The 24,814-nt window shown below is 33.9% G+C and overlaps 1 protein-coding gene across 2 annotated transcripts in view; it reads right to left on the bottom strand.

Moving 5' to 3' along the window:
* Positions 1–24,814, bottom strand: part of arhgap17a (Rho GTPase activating protein 17a) — a 70,654-nt gene that overhangs the window by 16,205 nt on the left and 29,635 nt on the right. For both annotated transcript variants that reach the window (NM_001017592.4, NM_001430836.2), the window contains 8 exon segments: positions 573–700; positions 5,382–5,463; positions 5,591–5,659; positions 6,945–7,062; positions 7,183–7,259; positions 11,722–11,833; positions 12,458–12,534; positions 12,633–12,737. In NM_001017592.4, the coding sequence (NP_001017592.3) occupies positions 573–700; positions 5,382–5,463; positions 5,591–5,659; positions 6,945–7,062; positions 7,183–7,259; positions 11,722–11,833; positions 12,458–12,534; positions 12,633–12,737 (768 nt within the window).

The raw sequence follows: 24,814 nt of genomic DNA, 5'->3' as shown, positions 1-24,814 counted from the left end.
CTGGTCAAATATTATTTACTGTCATCAATGCAAAAATAAAAGAAATCAGTTATCAGAAATGAGTTATTAAAACTATTACACTTAGAAATGTGTTGAAAAAAATATACAGGGGGCTAATTATTCAGGAGAGCTAGTAATTCTGACTTGAACTGAATGTTTTGTAAGGTAAGAAAAGCCGGAAAAGCCAGAGGCCAGAACAAAGTGTGAAGGATGCCTTGAAGTTGAGTAAATCATGGAGTCATTTTAATTTTAGGTGAACTAACTCTTTTATTAAACATTCCTGCATCTTTATACCGCAGTTAGGCATGGGCTAGTATAAGTTATCAAGGGTATGATAACCTTGGATAAAAATATCACGGTTTCACAATATTGAGATTACTGCTCTAAAATAAGTTCTTTTTAAATGTCTGGGGAAAAACAAAAACACATTTTCCACCATTGAACACAATATATTTTATTTTAGGAAACATTTATAATATTTTGAAACGGTAAACTGAATTTTAAACTGAATATTGTCCCATGCTTAATCATAGTAAATTATGCAAAAATATTTTCTAATATATTTCATGTACCTCCTCTTTCATTCCAGTCTCCAGTAGCATCATGACACATGCCTCTATGGGCAGAGCAATCTCTCTGCTGCTGCGCTTCAGGTGCTCGTCCAGAGCTGTCCCAAACGCTGGCTTCTCACTCCATGAGTCTGTCCAGAAATAAAAACTTAATTTAAAAAAATGCTGACTGGATATATCATCTGTACAGATTATTAAAATAAACAATAGATTTGCAGACGAAGATTTCATCTACTTTCAAGATAAACTAAACACTGTGTCCTGCTGTGACATCCACTCTTCAAGCAGTTTTTTCCTCTTTTTTGTTTTCTTACTGTTTCTGAAAAAGGCAAATTAACCAGGTGGGTGAGGTGTGAGAAGTATTACTCATGGTTCACATGCTGGGATCTCAAGTCTGTTTGCCTCATGTGTGCCCGCAGGAAAACATCACAACAACAACAATTTATAGCACTTAAGTGCTAGTTTTACAGGCACAAATATGAATGAAAGCAATTAAGCGCCTGAGTGGACTGCACAGGAAAAAAAAAACACACGGAAACAACATCAGGCTAAATTTATTTTCAGCTGATACATGTACATTAAGATGGTCATAAATACACAAAACCATGTCTTGAACGACTGAAGTCTGAAACATCTAGCTTGGAGTAGAAAAAAAAATCTGTCATCCTAAATTCATCCTCCACTTCTTTCAGACCTATTTGAATTTCTTTCTTCTGTTAATACAAAAAAGTAAAGTTTGACTAGTTTAGATATTGACTTACATCGGAAATTGTCTTCCTGTCATGGATGTCAAAGGCTGTTGATTTTCAACATTCTTTACAATATCATCTTAGTGTTCAACCGAATTTTTTTTTAACAAAGTTCAGAAACAAGGTTTCTGCAGGTTTCACCAAGTTACATTTAAGAATTTAGGACCATCAAGAAATCAATTTTAGACTTATATAGGGCTTATTGCTAAGGATTTTTTAAATGGCCCAACAGAATTTAATTACTTGCCCCATCAAAAAAGAATTTTAATGAGTTATTTCTTAGCCATATATTTAAAATAATGTGTCAAAACAAACAGACCCTTGTTGTATACATGCAAATAAAAAAAACTCTTTAAAAATAAAAAGTAAATAAACTAAATGTATGCAAAACAAACTGTTATAGTATATATTATAAATAGCGTTTTGTTAAAAGGTTTATTGAGATTTCATATTGTTGGTGATTGGATGCGTTGAAACGATTAGGTAAATTTTCATAAAGAAATTACAATTAAGACCTAGCTTTTAAAATTGTTTAAATTAAAGGCCTACAAGACAAAATTTTTGTGACTTTAAGGCCTAAAATGTAGTTTTTGAAATTTAAGACATTTTAAGACTTTTTAAGACCCCGTGGACTCCTTGGAGTAAACAGTGAGGAAAATCCCATAAAAATCATGTTTTTTCAAACCCGAATACCTTTTTTTTCTTCTGTGCAAGATAAACAATATTCTTAAGAATGTTCTTGATGATTTGGTCCCCATTGATTTCCAACTTATTTACAGTAAACAGATCAAATGAAACTCAATGGGAAGCAAAACGGTTTGTTTTCAACATTCTTTAAATATTTTCTTTTGTGCTCAGCAGATTAAAGAAATGGTTTAGAACAATTTGAGGATGACATAAAAAAAATGATGACACTAAGTACACAATCTTCTCCAAAGGGATAGCTGACCCCAGAATGATAACAGTGTCATTCCACTGTTTTTGACCAAACTAATATAGCAACTAAACAACATTATGCTAGGGGCCTCTAAAATGTTTGAGGTTTAGACTTGTCTCATAAAACAATACATTTTCTTGAGGCATTATCACTTGATTTTAGTATTTTTTATATTTGAGTATCTTTGTTAAAATAAGACCCTTATAACTATAGTACACTGACTTTTCCTAAATGTGTTTATATTTTAATCTAACATTTTTATAATTTTTTTTTAAAATTACAATACACAAAAGTTGTTCTGCGTATTTCTACCTTGAATGGCCATAACGTTGAAATCAACCACATGCATTTCAGCGTCTGCTACTTTGGCCTTGAATATGCATGTCTCTGTTGTATAGCAACTTTGTGTTAACAAAAACATAACTTTCCGATAGCAAATAACATTATTTCAAATATGTCTTCAACTTTCAAAAAAAAAAAAAAAAAGTTTGTTTGCTGCAGTAAAAAAACAACCAGACAAATTGAGGTCTGTAACTTTTGAAAGCGGTCAAGTACAAAAAAATACAAAAAAAGAAATTTTTTAAAATAATAATAAAAAAAAAACATGATGAGAGAGACATTCTAAGCTTAATTCTACAATGTCAATAGATGCTTCAAAAGTAACTATGAGATGTCAGTCTTATACGAACAGCTAGTATGACTGCTACGATGTTTAAGTCAGATGCATTGGTCATCATGACCTTTTCCTTTTATTTTCAATGCAAGTAGTTTGGATTTCTTTTGACTTGCTCTTGGTTGCATTTTTTTAAGCAAGATCTGGCAACATAAATGAGTGAAGATTTGAAGAAGTCACACTTTTCATTCTGTGCATAAAAAACTGACACGTATTTAATATGTATTATTAATCATTTATAACAGTGTATGTTCACTTTGCTTCTCTACTCACTGCTTGGATTTGTTATAAATGCATTTCTCACTACTTGAAATTCAATGAGGTTGTCAACAGGGTTAGATGTAATCATTTACAAGGTAACTACTTACTGTAATTAAATTACTTAACCACTGATTACTATTCATTATTAAACATATTAAAGTTACTTATAATGTACTTCCCTTAAATACTGCAATTAAATTTAGCAGTTCTTTAGAAATTAATTCAGAGAAGCAGAGAAATTTGACTTTTTGTTATGTAAATATGTTTTGCAGAATATTTGTTTTATTTTCAACTAAAGGTTACATCTGGCAAGAAATTGCATGTGCTTAAAGGGGAGCTTTCATGACTCTTTTTACAAGATGTAAAATAAGTCTTTGTTGTCACGATGTCATATGTAAAGTTTTAGCACTAAATATCACACAAATATTTTTTTTACTCTTTGAAAGCACCCCTTTTAGGCTTTCAACCATTTTGTTGACTGTCGCTTTAAATTTACACGAGACTGTGATCCCAGCACTTCTTTTAAAAAGAAGGCAGGGATATATAAGCCTGTGTGTCACCAAAGCAGCAGATTCAAAAACATGTCTAAGATTATCTCTGTGAAAAACTGAAAATGTCAACAACAACAAAAAAAAAAAATCAGATCAAGGTCATTTCTGGAGACAAAACTCCACATTTATAATTAATCATTTAGATCTTCAGCAGATACAGTGCAAAAACTGTATTGGCGGGAGGCTGCTTCTCACTCAGGGCTGTCTAAGCTAATGAAGGAGAGATTGTCGCTAAAGGGTGAGGCTTTCCTGCTGTGGATGTCATGTACAAAGGCAGAATGTCAGGGCGCAGAGTGCTCCGAATCGGGCTCAGGAGAGGTTCAGTTGGCCGGCCCTAGTGTGGTTGGAAGAGGTGTGCCAGAGCACGGTTTGATTGGGCTTTGGCGTGGTGCGTTTGTAGTGTGAGTGCAAAGCGTGCCTGAGCCCAAAACTGAAGATGCGACATCACTTTAAGGGACTGTTTCATATGGATTTATAAATCATTCTTACTGTTCAATGAAAGCGAGCTGTCATATTTTATTAAAGACGCAAACCCCCTCCCTGCACGTCAACTCCACCTTCAGCAAATCTCTTATCCGTGCAGCACGAGGACTTTTATGATTATTTATGAGTGGCAAAATTGACTGATCTGTTCAGCAAAATATTTGACTGTGTGTCACTGCATCCCAAACGACTAAAACGATATAACTAAAGCAATCTCCACTGTGCTGAACGAGAGCGCTTCTCTTCAGTTAAACTGAGCAGCGCATCACGTTGACTTAAGCATGCTCCGGCTCGGATGCAATGTGAGTGCAGGCCGGGGAGAGGGAAGGGGGGACAGGCGTGCATCAGCACGGTTCAAGGGAACTGTAGATAGTATGAGTACTGTACGTCCTCAGCAAAAGTGTTTCTGCAGTTTTTAATTAGGCGTGATTGTAAAAAATAGAATTAATCATTGTTTACCATAAAGGCTGGCTATATTCACACACTGTTGCCACACAACTGTTTAAACCCCTTACAAAAAGTAATTTTTGCATAATAGGCCCATTACAACAATTAGCAACAAATTAAATTAAAAAAAAAAAAAAAAAAGTCAATAAAAACGGTGTTACTGATTTGAAAGTTTCATGTTTTAAAAATATTATATTTTTAAAAAATTTCTTTGCTGAGTATTTATGTTTCTTAACTAAATAATGTTATGTTTTTTATTAAAATGCTTAAGTATTATTTTTTAAAATAAAGCTTAAAGACCAGATTTGGACTAGATTTTAGAAGGAAAAACGTTTCATTTTATATAACTGTTACAAAATTGTGGCATATTGTGATGTATTGAGTAAAAAATAAATCCTTATTTGGTAAATAAATTACTTTTCAGACAGAGTAATAAGTAATTAGAAACAACTTCAATTATGTAATAAGAAATTCATTACTTTTTTAAAGCAATTTACCCAACACTGGTTGTTACTCCTATAAATTACAGAAGTGTGTGTAAAACAGTATTAAGCACTAAAAAGTGAATGACAACTTTATTTATCAGCACTGTGCACGTCGCCAGTAATTCAAAAACATGCAGTGTGTTTTTACATTTGCCCATTATTCACTAAAAGGTTTCACTGATATAATTTTTAGGTTCTTAGAAACATCAAGAATGTGTGTCGTCACCTTGTTGAGCCTGAATGTTTGGCAGGACGCTCTCGAGCAAGGTGAGAGATTTTCTGTGGTAATCCGCCTGCGCCTCTAATAACTGAGAACAGAGCAGACATTGACACACAGCAGAATGAACAATGGGCAAAATAAACATGGAACTGAACTGGGATAAACATAGCAACTGAGTTATTGAATCAGCGGATGACAAACAAAAGGCTTCTTACCATTACATAGTAGCGGGCATAGTCTGCCTCCTTTGAGAAGAAGTTGTACATATCTGCTGAAAGCTGATCCTGAAAAATAAAAAAAATTTAAAATTTTGGATTGCATTTGACTGTGCAGAGATTGAAATTGGACATTACAGGGAATACGCACTGTGGTAACCTCTTGACAAATTATGCTACATTATATTATGCAAAATTACATTATGCTTCTGGCAAATGCTTTTATCCAGATTGGCTTGTACTCAGCTATACGTTTTATCAGTAATGTGTTCTCTAGCATTCAAAGTGGTGATGTACAGGAGCACACACGCAGAGTCTTAACTGTTGTCAGGGGAAAAAAAGGCTTCTGTTGGAGTTATAACTTCTTTAGAATTTGAATACTGATTACACATCGAATTTTTGCAGTTAAAACAATCACCAAGTCATAAATCAGTCAGCATACCGTAACTCAACAGTTCGACTACAAGCCAGATGAATTTCGTGTTAAACTAAACTAATGTCTGGTCCGATTTGAGCTTGAGCTGGGAGATTTTTGTTTCTTAAATTGATAGTTCACTCACAAATCCTAATTCTGTCATTGTTTACTCACCCTGAACAGGATTGGAACAAGTCAAGGTTAAGTAAATGCTGATAGCATTTTTAATTTCGACAACACAAAATAGAAAAGGTAGTCATTGACTGGATGTCAATATCTTTCCATCCACCTAATTTTGTGCGCATTTATCCAGCATCTTCACATTGGCTTTATTCTTGACTAGTGTGGTTGAATGACATTTGTCCTGGAAGCACTGTACAAATGTGGTGGCGCTATTGACACTTGCTCAGGGTGCATATGCGATATCTAGTGTATATATCTGTTGAATGGGAAGAATCTAAGGCTAAAAGCATGGGTTTTATACTCAGCTTGGTGTAACAACACAGTGGGTCAGTAGTTTGCACTGTCGCCTCAAAGCAAGAAGGTTGCTGGTTCACCTCCTGGCTGGGCCAGTTGGCATTTCTGTGTGGAGTTTCTGCGTGGGTTTCCTGCGGGTGCTTCGGTTTTCCCCACAAGACCAAAAATATATGTTATAGGTGAACTGAATAAACTAAATTGGCCGTAGTGTATGTGTGTGAATGAGTGTGTATGGGTGTTTCCCAGTACTGGATAGCAGCTGGAAGGGCATCCACTGTGTAAAACATATGCTGGATAAGTTGGCGGTTCATTCTGCTGTGGAGACCCCTGTTGAATAAAGGAACTAAGCCAAGCCAATGAGGTTTGAGATGCTCCTTGCACCCCTGCCACCATTTTTTAAAATCCATAACTAAAGCGACTCATGAGAGTAAGGCATGTTTATGCTTGTCCATCCATCAGTACCTTACACAGCTCCATTTTGTTCATAGCTTCGTCAACTTCTTCTTTAAGCGAGTCTGCTTTGGCTGTCAGTGCTTGTGTGTTTGTTCCTGAGATTATTGACTTGGTCGCCTGCAACCACCTGTAAAGAGACCATTTTAGTTGTTAGGTGGGTAAAAAATCTAATACAATTTATAATAAAACCATATTTATTATATGGAGATATTATATTTATATATAATATGTGTAAAAGAAAAATTACCTTGCCCGGGCAGAATCATAGTCCAGAACCAGCTTGGCTAACTGCCGCCTCTGTTTCAGGATGTTAGGAATGTCAAACTGACAAAACAAGAAGATTATGATAGACATTGATATTAAAGATAAACATTAAAACATACTGATATAAACAAACTGGCTAACAACATTGTAATTGTACTATTAATAAGAGATGGAAAAAAAAAAGAAATGAAAAAAAAAAATGAAATACAGCATCTAAAATAAGACTTGGTGAGAATATTATTTTATCTGTTTTTACATTCATTTATTTATTATAGTTAAAGGGCCAGTTCACCCAAAAAATGTAAAGTCTGCCATCATTTACACAACCTCCTGTTCTTTCAGACCTGTTTGAGTTTCTCTCTTCTGTTCAACACGAATGAAGATATACAAACTGAAAAAAATAATAATATTGGGGGAAAAAACAGCCATTGACTTCTAAAGGATTTGTTGCTTCGACTATAGATGTCAATTTTTTAACAATCTTTAGTATCTTTTTTTTTTTAGTGGAAGAAAGAAATTCATAAAAGTTTAGAGTAAAAGGTGAGAAAATTATTTTTGGGTGAAGATTATCCCTTTAACGTTTATTATATTTTAAGCAATTCAAGTCACGTTTTTGGCAGCGCGGTGGCGCAGTGGGTGGTGCTGTTGGCTCACAGCAAGAAGGTTGCTGGCTCAAGCCTCAGCTGGGTCAGTTGGCATTTCTGTGTGGGGTTTGCATGTTCTCCCTGTGTTCGTGCAGGCTTCCTTCCGGTGCTCCGGTTTCCCCCAAAGTCCAAACATGTGCTATAGGTGAATTGGGTTATCTAAACTGTCCGTTGTTTATGTGTATTAATAAAAGTGTATAGGTGTTTCCCAGTGATAGATTGCAGCTGGAAGGGCATCCGCTGCGTAAAACATATGCTGGATAAGTTGGCGGTTCATTTCGCTTTGGCGACCCCTGATTAATAAAGGGACTAAGCCGAAAACGAAATGAATGAATGAAAAGTCATGTTCTCATGACCTGAAACAAGTAAAGACAAGCAAGCACACAGAGATTTGAATTTGTGCCACACGAGAAAGTATAAGCACACCTACTAAATGCAATTAGTCACAAGTGCTCTTTAAAAATGTTTAAAGCTTGATATTTTAAATAGATATATATTTATTTATAGAAAATGCTTCTGATTTCTGGTGTTTTTCCCCCTCTTATTCTGTCAAAAATACAGTTCAATTTAATATTGGACTCATTGGGACTAAAAGTGTTTTGGATAAATCTGATAATTTTACAATAGAAATTAATAATAGCACAATTTATCCCTCTCTGCGGGTCAAGAGCTTGTGTGTCAACTTGGATAGCTCACTCTCGTTAGAAGCGTTTCAATAATACTATGCGTACTGCATATTTCTAGCTGCACAATATCAGTCGTTTCCATCCTTCTCTCACAACCAATAACACAGCAATTCTCATCCATGCATTAGTTGCTTCACATCTAGACTACTGTAAAGCACTTCTCACCGAGCTTCCTTATAAACTTCGACATAAACTCCAACTGGTTCTGAACCATGCAGCTCATGTCATCTCTAGGACTTCATCTCATAAGCATGTCACACCACTTCTCTTTCAGCTTCACTGGCTTCCGGTGAAGTTTCATATTGATTTTAAACTGCTACTTCTCACTTTCAAGGCACTTCATACTCTTGCTACTCAATATCTCACTGAACTTCTCCATATTTGTACCCCTTCTTGCACTCTTAGATCAGCAATCTCTTTTTTTCCTGATGCCAGTTTGCACTCGATTAGACACAATAGGAGCCAGATCTTTTATCTCCACAGCTCCTCGGCTATGAAACTAGCTTCCCCTCCACCTAAGGAGCAATGGAAGTCTTTACACTTTTAAATGTCATCTCAAGATCCTTTTAAGCAGGCTTTCTTTTGACTATGCTTTTTCTTGTTATTTTATACTCACGATGCGTTTGTACCTGCAACCCCTTACATGTATTTTACACTTTGTTTGGCAACGTTTTATTAATTGTTGTAATTTGTTCTGGTATGGCTGTTGATGCTTATATTAAGGCGACCTTAGGTGTCCAGAAAGGCGCTATTTACAAACAAAATTAAATTATTATTATTAATAGATTTGTTGTTGATACATAACTGGAAGATAACGTCTGTGTAATGAAGTTTGATGGGCTCCTGGCCATCGGGAAAATGGAGGGGGAGAATGGAAGAACTTTAAATAATTGCATTACATAAATAAACATAAAACAAATGGGTGGAGGCAGTCCCCTGTGGCCACAAAACTGAAAGCAAACACAACAAGTGTCCAGGCCTTATCCTCTCTCATCTTCCTCTGTCGTCACTCCTCCTTTTATGCTTGTGCTCCTCTGTGAGACTTAAAACCGGTGCGTGAACAGGTGATCCTCATTAACAAGTACAACTGGCCTCACTCCATTCTCACGGCTGTCAGCCACACCCCCCTTGTGACAGTCTGTATGTTGATTTATGATTGAAAATTTATTGTTGATTAAAACTTATGTGTATGTGTGTGTGTTTCTCTTTACAAGGCCATTTGAGGACATTTAGCCCAGCATGTTTAGTAAGTTTTGTCACAAAATATACATCATAAAAGCATTTGTTTGTAATGTTTAGGTTCAGCCTTAAAATTACACTGTAAACACTAATTGTGCTTGGTCAGAATTTATGTCCGGATTAAAGTTCACCAAATTAGAACTGAACTGAACTACCCTTAAGGGAGCATGTCCAGTTTCCAATTACCATGTTTTCTTTAAAGGACGACAGTGTAGGCAGGTACTAAGGATGGATTTTTTTTTTTTTTACTCTCCGTTTTTTTTTTTTTTTTAATTAAAAAAATTTTTTTTTTAGAAGTCTCACAGTTGAGTGTTTTTAGAAAAGTGCTAGCAATTCCCCAGTGTAATAAAACACATTGGTTGACTAATAGTGTTAAAAGTGTAAGATCATGGCCAAATATGTAAATATAAACACTAGGGATGCACCAAAATAAAAATTCCAGGCCAAAAACAAAGCCAAATTTCTGGATACATTGGCCTACAGTAAAAAATTCTATGTTATAAATAGATATTATTTCATTTTTAACTTTTTTACATTTAAAAACACAAGCCGATAAAACAAGCACATTTTATTGACAGTAAAATTTAATTGTCAGTGAACGAGTCGAGAGGCGTCTTTATACCAGCATTAGCCGCTTTCACACAATGATACTGGTAAATCTCCGAAAAATATCTGGAACGACTTTATTTGTTAATTCAAAAAAGCGCTGTTCACACAGGCACGGTCGTTTAGGAATTTTTCCGGAAAAGACCATTCACACATCCATTTCAAAATACCAGTAAATTCTGACATCATTAACCAGAAATGAGCTCTAAATGACTGTGCTTGTATTTGTAAACATAAAAGGGTTTGTGTAGAAGGGATCCTGTGATTTCACTTTTATTTAAAGCTTTATCATTTATGCAGCTGCTTTGTGAGACATCCAAAAGCAGAAACACAAACTGCAGCTAAATGTTTACACACTTGATTACATTACAAATTCTGTGGATTGGTAAGTGAACAACTTATATGAAAAGATATGGAGGAACATTTTCAAATGTCAAAATGTTTGTAATATATGCGTGTGTGCTGGCACTCACCGGCTGCTTCATGTGCACATGTGTTAAATAACTGAAGCAGAGCTTGAAGGTACACAAACAGAGCTATGTGTAAATGTGTCTGGAAAAATATACAAAGGCTTTTATTTTCATAAACCAAGTGGATGTGAATGTGTCTGATGTTCTGATTGGCTAAAGTAGCTGTCTCACATCAGCACGTTCTAGACATGAACATGCTCTTTTCGGCAATCTTCCCTCTGCGTTCACACAGCGCAGCATTCCGGCAAATTACCAGTAATGTTACAACTTCTCTTTCTTGAAAATTGCCAAAACGAATTTACCGGGATTTTCAAAAAGAATCGCCAGTAGTTTTCCGGAGAGGTCTGTATGTGTGAAATTAGCAAATGTCATGATAGCGGAGCAGTGCTATTGTAAGCAGCAGAAACAAGTATACCACATAGAAATGTCCTGTCAGTGAGTTATTTAGCCCGCACTCACATCACATTACACGATTACGTCATCGATGATGCACTGTTCAGTAGAGAAGAGCTCTCGCCCAGCACAGTGGAGATTTCTCTTGTAATAATGTTTTAGTTGTTTGAAATGCGGTGGCACACAGTCAAATATTTCGGGCCATCGGGGGAGACGGGAGGGGGGACAAGCGTGTTTTGGCCCGATTCAAAGCAACTGTACATAGTGTGAGTACGGTCTTAAACAACAAACAACAAACAAACCACCAACAAACAAACCACCCTTGAGTGGCACAAGCCATTGAATTAATGGCTTATTTTTCTCTTTTGTCTGAATTTTGAAAATGTCATTTTCAGATGACAACTTCTGGCAGCTGTAAATTTAGTGGCTGCCTAATAAAAATTGGGGAAATGTGCTAGCATAATCCATAAAGGACAGTGTGTACCTCTGCTAGCTGATTAAGGGGGTCTAAGATTTCCTTCTCGATGTTCATCTCATGCTGCATCAGCTCTGAGGCCAGTCTGTTCTCCGCATCTCCACACATCTCCATCATCTTCCTGCACAGAAGATACCAAAATACTCTAGTTTCTTAAAACAAGGCTTAAACCATTTTTTAATCTTACTTAGAAAAACATCTCTCTCTGTGTATACATTTTAATATGAAAATTATTCCTGTGACGACAGAGCAAAACCTTCAGTCATTATGACAGTCTCACAAAGTCCTTCAGAAATCACTCTAATATTATGACTTGTTGCGTATGGATAGTTTCTTCTATTAAGTTACAACTTCAGATATATCTGGTTTTCCACAAAAAAATTTGATCACTCAAATAATTTCAGGTATTTTTTCTGTCTTGTGGACTATATGAAAACAACTTTTATTAAAATACCTTGCTCAGAACAGTAATAAACAAAAATAAATAAATAAATAAACTAATTAATAAATTAATTAATAATTTACAAGCATTTTGTCTTATCTCATGATCGCATGACAATTAATAACATTTAATCTTGTAATATTATAAATGTTTTATCCACTTTACAACAATTTAATGATCAAGCTAGGCAACTTTTTTGAGTCATCATCTCATATTAATAATACAAAGAGCTAATCAATTTCCGATTTAACAACAAAGAAGCAGACTTAATTGTAAATCGATGATGATGTCATGCCATTTTACCCAATCAGAGACTCCTCCCCCAGCTGGTTCCCACCGTCCTGCATGGCCTGTGACAGCGCTGTCAGTGGAAGCTTTTTCTGTGACAGAAACACACTGAGTTTGTGCAACAATACATCCAAAATATGCAATGATGACTGACATTTTGTGCAGCCATAAGCACCGGTAATGCCCTTACATGTCTCTTCTCAGCATCAGTGCCAATCTGCCCCTGCAAACACACAGCCATTTTTTTGTGCGTGTTGTGCGAAACGACCCGCACCAACTCCATACGGCGTTCAATCTGTGCAGAAAAAAAACCTAAATGTCAATAACGGCCCACAATCCATATTGAGCCATGACTCTCACTCAGTGCAAAGTCTGTATGCATTGTATTGGAAGTAAACAGCCTGTTAATTAAGTGCCTAGGACAAGTTATGTAACAAAGCATGTGTTTTTCTGTGACATGAAACGCATTTCATAAATTCAGCAGGTTTTACTCATAGCCATCAGAAAGCCTTTGGCAACAGCTACACTAATACACTCTTCAGCTTGTCAGGAGATTTTAAAGTAGTTTTATGTAGGCTTTACATTTAGCATGTTATGCTAAAACACGTTAGCTATGTGCTAAAACAAGGTAGAAATATGCTAAAAACATATCGTCATTTCATAAATGTGTTAAAACATGCTTGAAATGTGCTAAATATTAATGAAGTATCAATGTAAACATTCTCAAGCCAACATTAACAATTCAACTCAACAAAGCTACAATTTACATAAGCAAACTACAACATTTTAAGCATTTCCAACTTAAAATTGAACAGGAATCTTGGGAAATAGTGAAATAGTTCATTTATTTTAATATTAATCATTGTTAAAAAAATTAAAGATGTAGCAACCAGGTTTTTTTTGCCACATTGATTAACATTTATTGTATATAAAGTTTTACTACAACTATGTTTACTACAACTACTGTGTATTGTAACAAAATCTGTTCATTTGTAGTTGGTTTATCTACAATAATCTTGGGCTCTGCCTAATTCTTACGAGAGTATTTTAAATTGGACATGCTTTAAACGTATCCAGTATAATGTAGCCTTAGACTAGATATTTAACTCTCATTGATCATCACAGTCTGAGTACTTGTTAATTATCTGGTGTTGCTGATAGCATGGATATAAAACAACTTTTGATAGTCTTGAGGGTGGGGTAAGGTCAAGAATGACACCACTCCCTAGAGAGGCATGAAAAAGACATGGTATGCTACAGAATAAAGACAAGTATGATTCATCTGCCCCATTGGGATGTCTGAGTTCAATGTTAGGATGTCATAAATAGAAAAGGCACATGCAGATGTTTTTGTGGCTCATTTTTTATATATAAAAAGTGTGTGCCTGTGCAAAATAATGAGTAAGAAATGTAAAGAAAAAATGTACAATAAAATTTTTATTTATTTATTATGAAATAATTATCAAATATATAGTGTTACTAAATAATGTTTTTGAATAATGTGACACTTAAATATTATTACACAATAAATTATATATAATTTCTACACATTTAAAATATATATATATATATATATATATATATATATATATATATATATATATATATATATATATATATATATATATATATATATATATTTGTATTAAAATATGAGTAAACAACTACAACACCTTCAAGTAATGACTACAAAACTACAAGCTCTGATAGTAATGCTGCATACAGTATAAAAACACAACAGATTATATAAAACAACTGATTAGTTATTGATAGGCCCACACAGAATCTGCACTTGCAGAAATCTGTAGATTTCCACGGATTTTTTTTGCCCACCATACAGTCTATGTATTTACTTGTGTAAATGTGTGTAAATTTATGTTCATTTAGTTTTTAAATTAATTTCACTAATATTATTGTGATATAAAAATATTAATATTAAAATGTTTATATAATTTATTTACAAAACAGTTTGTAAAGTGATATTTACTCTCTTTCAGAGATGTAGAGATATTATATGAGACTTGCTTTGTTTACCAAATAAGTGTATCTAATTGGATTTGCATTGTAAAAGTAATAAATAAAAGTTAAAAAGGTATTATTTGCTGATTTCATGTATTAAGTTTTTAGTTATGATATGAATTAAAATGATAATTAAACAAAAATCTGTCAGCAGTGAAACCTTTTCGGCTTAGTCCCTTTAATAATCAGGGGTCGCCACAGCGAAATGAACCGCCAACTTATCCAGCACATGTTTTATGCAGCAGACGCCCTTCCAGCCAGCAGCGGAATATATTTAGTAAATATTAAAAAATAAATAAACATAATTCAGCCTAATCTGGCTGTCTGCTCCTCCACCAGTGATTGAAACACTTCTGTTTGTGCCCGTTAGACTTGAATTGATACTAATTATCGATGAAAAGTTTTAACATTTATCATTTGATAAACTATATAATAATATATAACTCCAGCAGATGAGACAAATGTGAAATAGTCAGGGTTCAATGTTCTGCTGTTTATTTGCCTGATATCAGCATTCTTGTGTATTATTTAGTCTACATTTTTTTGCTCATAGTTAAAGGGACAGTTCACACAAAAATGAAAAATGAGTATGAGTTTTTCTGTCCTGTTGAAAAAAAAAGAAAATACTTTGAAGAATGTTGGAAAATGGTGTTCATCATTCTTCAAACCATCTTCGTTTAAGTTCAATGTTAAAACAATAACACAAACAGTAACTCTACATTTGTCTTGCTTACAATTAAAGAGACAGTTCACATAAAAATGAAAATGGTCATTGTCTCCACTTGTTCCTAATTAGTTTGAGTTTCTCTGTTCTATTGAAAAAAAGGAAGATATTTAGAAGAATGTTGGAAAATGGAGTTTATCATTCTTCAAACTATCTATCTTATATTCAACATTAACAACAACCAAAACAGCAACTCGCACATAACCGGGTGAGTAAACGATGAGTAACTTTTCTGTTTTTCTCTTCTACAGTGGAAAAAAAGCGAGTGTCATCTTGTAGGTTTTGTCAGACTTTCACTGACTTTAAAAACTAACGTCATGACAGCTTTTTTGATGCAAGAAGGTTGGGCCTGTTTGAACACATGTCAGCTCTAAAAACAAGCATGAGAAGAATGTCACTTCAGAACTGTGAGAGCGGTTTGACTGAACAAACAGGAGGAGAAACAGATCCCAATGAGCAAAAAAAAAAAAGTGAGTCATGTTCCAAAAACAGCCCAGTTTAGGAATTCCACAGGCCGGGAGAGGAGATAACCACCTCCTCACACTTCTCTGCGTCCTTTACGTCATAACATTCCCTCACAGGCCTTCCTAATGCAGCTGGGTCAAGCGTACATTCCTCTCAGGCGTCTCTGACACCTGGCACGAAAACAAGGGGAATCACTGACTGTTATTGTCCTGCTTTTTCTGCTGAGGGAGATCCTGTTCCAGAAGAGCTGTTTGGATTCTGTGGTGTGAGAGGTCTTTACATGTTTGCCTGTTGCCAACAGAGACTAAAAACTGACGAGTAGACTAAACAATGAGCTGTTTTAGGGAAAGGTGGGGTGGATGGGTGGATTGAACATATTATGCTATGTACGGAAAAATGGGGAAACACCACTATAAATTCGGATTAGTCATTGGAAGTCCCACATGGAAACTGCAATCATTTTTGCTGATGGTTAAGATATTTACTTGTGTACATTTATATAAATATATATTAAATTTAGTTTTTTTTAAATATATGTTTTACTTCAGTTATATAAATATTCTTTAAAAAATATAGAAAAAAAATTACTTGGTAGTTAATAGTGCTGCGCAAATATTAATCGTGATTAATCTTGTCCAAATTAAAAGTTTGCTTTGACAGAATATGTGTGTGTATTATATATTTATTGTTTATGTGATACACACAAATACATACAAACAAATATATTTTGTCACATATTAAATAATAGATATTTAAATTTAAATATAATTTATATATACACATATATTTTATATCTAAATATAAATAAACATTTTCTCAAAAATACACATACATGTGTGTGTTTATATATATATATACATAATTAATATAAACAGTACACACACACTTAAATTATGTCAGAGCAAGCTTTTATTTTGGATACAAATAATCACAATTCATTTTTGCCCAACCCTAGTTTTTATATTACACATTTTTAAATATCTTAAATTTTTAGATTATCTTTGTACAATACAATTGGCAAAGTCATATTTCCAGTTTTTTGTGTATTCTATGAAAGTTGCTGTACCTTTGTTGATCAAACAACTGAATGAGGGTGAGTTTGAACTATACCACTGAACTCAAAACACAGACGCAGAGTAACCTAGAATCCTCATCGCAAAATGTTGTTGGAAATGGTATTGCAGGGCAACACAGACAAAACAAGACATACAAATGTTCATAAGGGCATCAGCTAGGGCTGCACGATTGTGGAAAAATCGAAAATTAAATGTTTTAATTCTGTGATATATGTTGCGATATGAATACAATTTCACTAGATGAGTTGAATAACTATTTGGAAATAATATATAATTTTAGATTGAATGGGAAGAATCTTTAGGGGAGCGCATCCGCATAAAATATAGGAAACAATCATCCCGCTTGCATCCAGGAATCCGAATCATCAAGAGATTCATTTAAACTTCACTTCACTCCTTCACTTATTTCACTCCATGCAAACTTTATAGCATGAAGCTTAAACCTGATCCTAAATCCTAAACTCTCTGTATACAGGTGAAACTGTTACATTCTTTCACATGATTTGGGACTGTCCTAGGCTTGGTTATTTTTGGAATATGGTTAAACAAAATTTGTCTTCAATACTTTTCAAAACGTTTCAGTCCCTCTTGCCCCCTCTGTTTTCATTTTAGCTGATTTTTCTGATATCCAGCTTAACAAAATTCAGAAGCGAGTGTTTTTATCTGGCTTGATAGCAGCCAAAAAATAGTTGCAACAAGTTGGAAGCCTCCACATTCTCTTAATCACCATCACTGGATCTAACTTTTCTTGATATTGCGTATCTGGAAATATCCACTGCTCGCATCCATGGTGCAAAAGAGGACACAATCAGACAAACTTAAAGGTTTACTAATTTGAATTAAGGAAACATCAAAAAGCAGAAATTTCTGGTTCCAGGCCCCATCATTTTTTTAAAAATTATTATTTAGTTATTTATTTTTAATTAACTTATTTATTTTCCCTCTTTATTACTTTTATCTGTTTTTTTTTCTTCTTTATAGTAATTTAAGTTTTCCTGTTTGAGCTTCTAATAACTTTTCTTCATTGTCGTAGACCTCTTTCAACATGGTTTTGAATACCCATTTCTCATAGTCTATTACCAATATTTTATTTATTTTTAACTGGCTTTACTTTACTCTTACCTAACCTTTAATAAAGATTTGGTTTGTTGCCTTTTTTGGTTTGGAAATGTGTTTTCTGTATATGTATTGGTGTGTGTATGTGTATATATATGTATTATTTTATTTTATTATTTTTATTTGTTTTAGTATGTCTTTGTCATTTACTCTTCAGTATTTACTTTTTATTGTCACTATTGTTGTTAGCATTATTATTAATATCATTATTGAACAACCTGTATATTGGTTATCACATGTAGATCTATACACACTGCTATATGCTGATTGTCTATGGCATGTTTTTTTCTGTGTTCAAATAATACAAAATAAAATAAAACTTTGATGGAAAAAAAGGAAACAATCATCCCAACACTGGGCAAGGAGTCCAACACACAACAAGACATAATAAAGATAAAGATATCAATTAAATATACAGCGTTTGATTGTTTTCCAATGAGTCGAACTGTATTCAGGCATTCAGTCAGACACTGGCTAAATGATAAATTAGAATTCAGACTCAACAATGCGTATGCTTGCGATGTGACTATTGCAAATGACCACATTGCAATATCGATGCTGAAATAATAAATTGTGCAGCCTACGTGCAGGGGATGCAGTGTAATGTACAGCAAACACTCCATGGTGAAGTATAAATTGGGTGAAGTATAAATTGTCAGTAAGTCAGCAAAAAAATAAATGAATGACCTTGAGGGTTAGCCATTAGAAAAGAAAGAGATTATGATTGTACTTTAAAATTTATTCTTATTAAATATTCTATTTCTGTATAATGGTGCTGATATCCTCACACCATGTCCTAACTACAAGCGACGCGATGCAACACAACAGAAACAAATACTTTAAGGGTTATGACCTAATTAGTACATATCAAACCAATTTATGACTGATGTTCTTGGTTTACACCGACATTTGACAATACCAAAATTACCATTTGGCAATACGTGTGATGTAAAATGGTGTTCAAACACATATTGGTAGTATTTAACACTGAATAAGGCACATAATTTGTACCTGAGGTGATGGTAGTCTTTGTAGTTTACGCTGTTGTTTTGTTGCAAAGCACAGAAATAGAAACTTTTTATAAAGTAAAACATTTTGTGTAGGGGTGTCAAAATTGTTTCTTCGGTGCACCGTGATGCAGATGGGGACAATTCGATATCGGTTCAGCAATAGATTATAACTGGTTATTACGTACTAGTGTCATTTATCTATTATGTGTGATGTTGCTGTAGAATACCATGGCGAAGGACGAGGGAGAGTAAATAAAATGCTCCTACTACTTAAAAGATAGATAACTATGCAGAGTTCAACTACTTGTAAGTTTGCTGGAAAGTCTTTCATTGACACTAAAGAAAGGCACAGCACACAAGCCACTATTTACAAGGGAGAAATGCTGTAAAATCCATCTTTGCCTCTCTCTCTCTCTCTCACTTTGGACATTTGACCGGCTGGCGTGTTTGTGAGGTAACTTTTTGTCTCCTCTTGGCTGTTAAAGCAATACTTGTGGCAGCCCTTTCTGTTGAGCTGGTGAAGACAATGACCAATCATAGGGCTGTAAGACCTCGCTTGACAGCGCTCAAAAAGCAAGCGGATAATATTTACATTCGTTTATTTGCTATAAATGCTCATGCTGTCTTCTCTGCATGTATTGGAGTTTTGTTTGATACGTCCAAAAAGAGTGCTTTCTTTGAGCAGGTCAAATTAAAGATACAGTTCATATATCTTACTGCTTGTATTAAAGGACAAAATTGTATTACAAATAATATATAAATATTAATATATTTATAGCTTTTAAAAAAAACAATTCTTGTGTTGTGAAGAAAAAATTAATTATGTATAAAAAGCATTGTTAATGCACTGAGAAATTGAATTGAACTGAATTAATGGCATGATAACCAATCGTAACCAAACCAAACCGTGAGACCAGCGTAGGTTCACACCTCTAATTTTGTGCTTCACCGTCACAGATGCTTAGGACATGGTGCCATGTCATGTGTAGCTAAGCTTAGTTACATCACAATTAAGTTTGGTAGGTGTGGATCATTTAACGTCTTGTAAAATTGAAATAAATGTCATGTTTAATACAAAAATTCTCTTTTTATTAAAACAATGTAATGTGTAAAGTGACTTGATCATAGTGTAGAATTGCATGTTTTTCTTCTTTAACTGAAAAATAACAAAAATTGCACAGAATTGGTGTAAAACAAAAGAAAGTTCTAGTTGAGTTTCTATCACTTTTTAACATACACTCACCGGCCACTTTATTAGGTCCAACTGCTAGTTAACGCAAATTTCTAATCAGCTAATCACATGGCAGCAACTCAATGCATTCAGGCATGTAGACATAGTCAAGACCATCTGCTGCAGTTCAAGCTGAGCATAAGAATGAGCAAGAAAGGTGATTTAAGTAACTTTAAAAGTGACATGGTTGTTGGCGCCCGACGAACTGGTCTGAGTATTTCAGAAACTGCAGATCTACTGGGATTTTCACGCAGAACCATCTCTTGAATTTACAGATAATGGTCCAAAAAAAGAGAAAATATCCAGTGAGTGGCAGTTCTGTGGGCGCAAATACTGCGTCGATGCCATAGGTGAGAGGAGAATGGCCAGATTGGTTCGAGCTGATAGAAAGGCAACAGTAGCTCAAATAACCACTTGTTACTATCGAGTATGAAGAAGAGCATCTCTGAATGCACAACATGTCAAACCTTGAGGCGGATGGGCTACAGCACAAGACCACACCGGGTGCCACTCCTGTCAGCTAAGAACAGAAAACTCAAGCTACAGTTCGCACAGGCTCACCAAAAATGGACAACAGAAGATTGGAAAAATGTTGCCTGGTCTGATGAGACTTCTGCTGCGACATTCGGATGATAGGGTCAGAATTTCAAGTCAAAAACATGAAAGCATGGATCCATTCTACGTTGTATCAACAGATCAGGCTAGTGTTTGTGGTGTAATGGTGTGGGGGTACTAGTAAGGTGTACCTAATAAAGTGACCACTGAGTGTAAGTATAGCTTTTACTGGTGGGTAAAAAAACTTATCAGTGAAAACTATTCTTCTTATATATATATATATATATATATATATATATATATATATATATATATATATATGGGTCAGTGACAAAACAGGTTTGGCAAGATGGAAAATTTAAAAATCTTTTATAAAGTTGATTTAAAAGCATGCGTCAGATATTTTAAAATGTACAGATTGTATTCATGTTGATTTTATGTAACTAAAAATTACATTTGTACCATTTTTTACAAACATTAAGACTGAATGTACCTGAAAATGTCAAATGGTGTAACTGCCAAAAATTGTGAAATATTAAATAATTTACTCCTCCTAGATGATATGCAAGTGTACACAGTGAAATAAATACTTCATTTTAAAATACCACAATAACATTAATTTTATTTGCATTATCTCTAAATGTACATTTTAATGAGTTTTTGCAATATTTGGCCGGACACATGCTAAAAACACTTCTGATTTCTAAATAATCTTTGACAAATTATGTAAAAAATGTTAAAAACTATTTTATTACACTAAACTGGGTGTTTTAATTTTAATTTCACATTATTTCCATGTACATGGTTATATTTTTATAAAAAATACTGGTTACACCAATTGACACAAACCAGTTACACCACTTGACAGTGTTGCTTCTACAGCCAAAGATTTTGAAATTGACAATTAAAATCAATTCAAATTAAGAATGATAGTCAACAATTTCAGCTGAAGTGATTTTAATTTCTTTTAAATGTTAACCAAAATGTCTGGCAACAAGAAATCATCATGGCGCATGAACGGTGTATCCATGTCTTATATTGTAATGACAGTTGAGGAACAATATCTGAGGGGGGTGGGATTGTCATTGACAAATTTGTTTAGAACAATGAAGCCAAGTTTCTGAACTTTCATACACCAAGTAATAACATCCTTTACATTAAATGTGTGGCCCTCATCAATAGAATATTAAAAAACTAAATAAACATGTTTAACATTTAACACCTTTTTCATAACTGTTTCTTTTCAGTTGGCTTAAGTAAAATAAAAATAAGTAGATGATATTAGATAAAAATCCACTATTTTACTTCTAAGCTTTTTAGAAACAATTTGCCAAACACTGTACGTAAAACACTAGTACATAAGAACTGCTGCTTTCTCGTTGTTGCCTTGGTGCTGGGATTAAAGGCCAATTTTTGCAAGCATACACGACTGACTGACAACAACGCATAGAAAACATTTTCATGAGTGTATCCACAACTTATCCACAACCTATTTATTTTATACAGTTGAAGTCAGAATTATGCTGAATTATTATTAGTCCCCCTGAGCTATTAGCTCCCCTGTTATTTTTTCCCCAATTTCGGTTTAGCAGAGAGATTTTTTCAACACATTTTCAACACATTTTTTCAACACATAATAGTTTTAATAACTCATTTCTAATAACTGATTTATTCTTTGCCATGATGACAGCACATAATATTAGACTAGATATTCTTCAAGACACTTCTATACAGCTTGAAGTGACATTTAAAGGCTTAACTAGGTTAATTAGGGTAACTAGGCAGGTTAGGGTAATTAGATAAGTTATTGTATAATCATGGTTTGTTCTGTAGACTATCGGAGGTAAAAAAGCTAAAAAGGGCTAATAATTTTTACCTTAAAATGGCTTTTAAAAACTACTTTTATTCTAGCCGAAATAAAACAAATAAGAGTTTCTCCAGAAGAAAAAATATTATCAGACATACTGTAAAAAAAAATGATTTCAACTGTAAATAAATTCATTTGTTTAGCAACTTCTGACTTGTTCTTCACAACTTTTCATCAAAGTTCCTCTGAGTCACCTCCAGTTGTTAATAATAATAGTACAACAGCGAGCGCATCAAGTATGAACCTCCAAAACTTAAGGCTGTGCGCTCAGTCTATAGAGGCTCGTCAACCTTGTTTCATTTCCCATGTTAATTTTTTCTTTTATTTAAAAAAGAAATTCACAAGTGCTCTTTAACAGAGAGAATATTATTGTCAACACATTTCTAAACAAAATAGTTTAAATTACTAAATTCTAATAACTGATTTCTTTCGTAGTCTTTGCCATGATGACAGCACATAATATTTGACTAGATAATTTGTAAGACATAAGTATTCAGCCTAAAGTGACATTTAAAAATTTAATTAGGTTAATAAGGCAAGTAAAATTTATTGGCCAAGTCATTGAGTAACTGTGGTTTGTTCTGTATTTAAGAAGGCTAACAATATTGACCTTAAAATCTATTTAAACATTTTAAAAACTGCTTTTAATTTCTATCCAATCTAAAAGAAATAAGACTTTCTCAAGAAGAAAAAAAAATACATACAACATTTTAAAGGAGGGTGATACAGTGGCTAATGTGGTTAGCACAGTTGTCTCACAGCAAGAAGGTTGCTGGTTTGAGTCCCAGATGGACCAGGATGGCTTACTGTGTGGAGTTGACATGGGTTTCCTCTGGGAGCTCCAGTTTACCCCACAGTCCAAAGACTTGCGGTATAGGTGAATTAGAAAAACTAAATTGACTGTAGTGTATGAATGTGTGTGTGAATGAGAGAGTGTGTACATTATATTGTGTAAATATAAACATGGATTAACATAAAAAAACATTTATGTTGTGCAGTAAAATAACTTTATCCCAGGTTTACAGAGCTTTAATAGTAAGGCTTTGGATTAAGCACCTATTTCTCAAACAAAAATAAATAAATGATCTACACTATGAACACAAATAGCTTCAAATAGTAGTTCAATTTATGTCGCATTTTTGATCAGCATCATGAACTAATGATATTTGACTAAATTGACCCCCAACAGAAAGACTCCTGCAATATGAGTCAAATGGTGTAACCAGTTACACCCCTTGACATTTCAACTTAAAATGAAATTTGACAGGCATTATCATCAACATCTATGTAAGCACATGGGCTTAGTGGGAATATTTCAAATGTAACTTTTAAATATAATACTTATTTTTATAATATTGAACAATTATCAGTGCATTTCTGGGGTCTTACCATTTGACATGCATATCTAAGAATAGCTGACCATACCTTAAAAAGGTCAAAGTATCTCACATTTTAAAAACAGTTACTAACCTTTGCATGCGGCAATTAGTCTTATCAAGAGTTCTTATCTGTGATCCAATTTCCTGTCTAACTCTCTTGTGAACAATATTAACAAAATGGCTCAATAAATGGTGGTTACACCATCTTGACATTTCAGAAATTTGAGGTGACAGACAAAATTCCACAAATGAATTATAATATTTAAAACAATTGTGCTATATTTACCTTTATTTACTATTAAATATGTCTAATGTAAAATTATGCCAAACTAGGCGATACAATGTTTCATTGAGGCTTTCACATTTTTTAAACAAGGTAAATTATTTGGTACCAATTTTTTTTGGTTACACCACATTGACATTCTTACAATAATCCCCTAAAAATTATCTTAAAATGGATTAAAACCAAAAAATTAGACTTGGTCCTCAAAATAGAGAGTGTATGCAAGTTATTTGCTTATTTATTTTGAAACTGTAACCTACATGAATTTATTTAAAAGGCATGGACACAAAAAAATGAGCGTCACGTCATTGACCCATATATATATATATATATATATATATATATATATATATATATATATATATATATATATATATATATATATATATATATATATATATATAAATAAATTGTTTACCTAATAAATAAAGTATATGTGTAAAACAGCGGAAAAAAAAAAGATTAATCTTAACATTTCTTTTCATTAGTGCACAGCCCTAATCCAGACACTCAGTCAAGATTGTCACAAAATATCCCCAGAATGCATCTGTGAGTGATGTGCGTGACGTTCAGACAGCTGAGAAGGGGGTGATGGGATACCGCTGTGATCCTCCCTGAACACCCTGCAGAACCCAGAATAAAAACCA

The sequence above is a fragment of the Danio rerio genome, chromosome 12, assembly GCF_052040795.2.
Source record: "Danio rerio strain M-AB ecotype USA chromosome 12, GRCz13ab, whole genome shotgun sequence".
NCBI lineage: Eukaryota > Metazoa > Chordata > Actinopteri > Cypriniformes > Danionidae > Danio > Danio rerio.
This window is presented reverse-complemented; position numbering and strand designations above follow the sequence as displayed.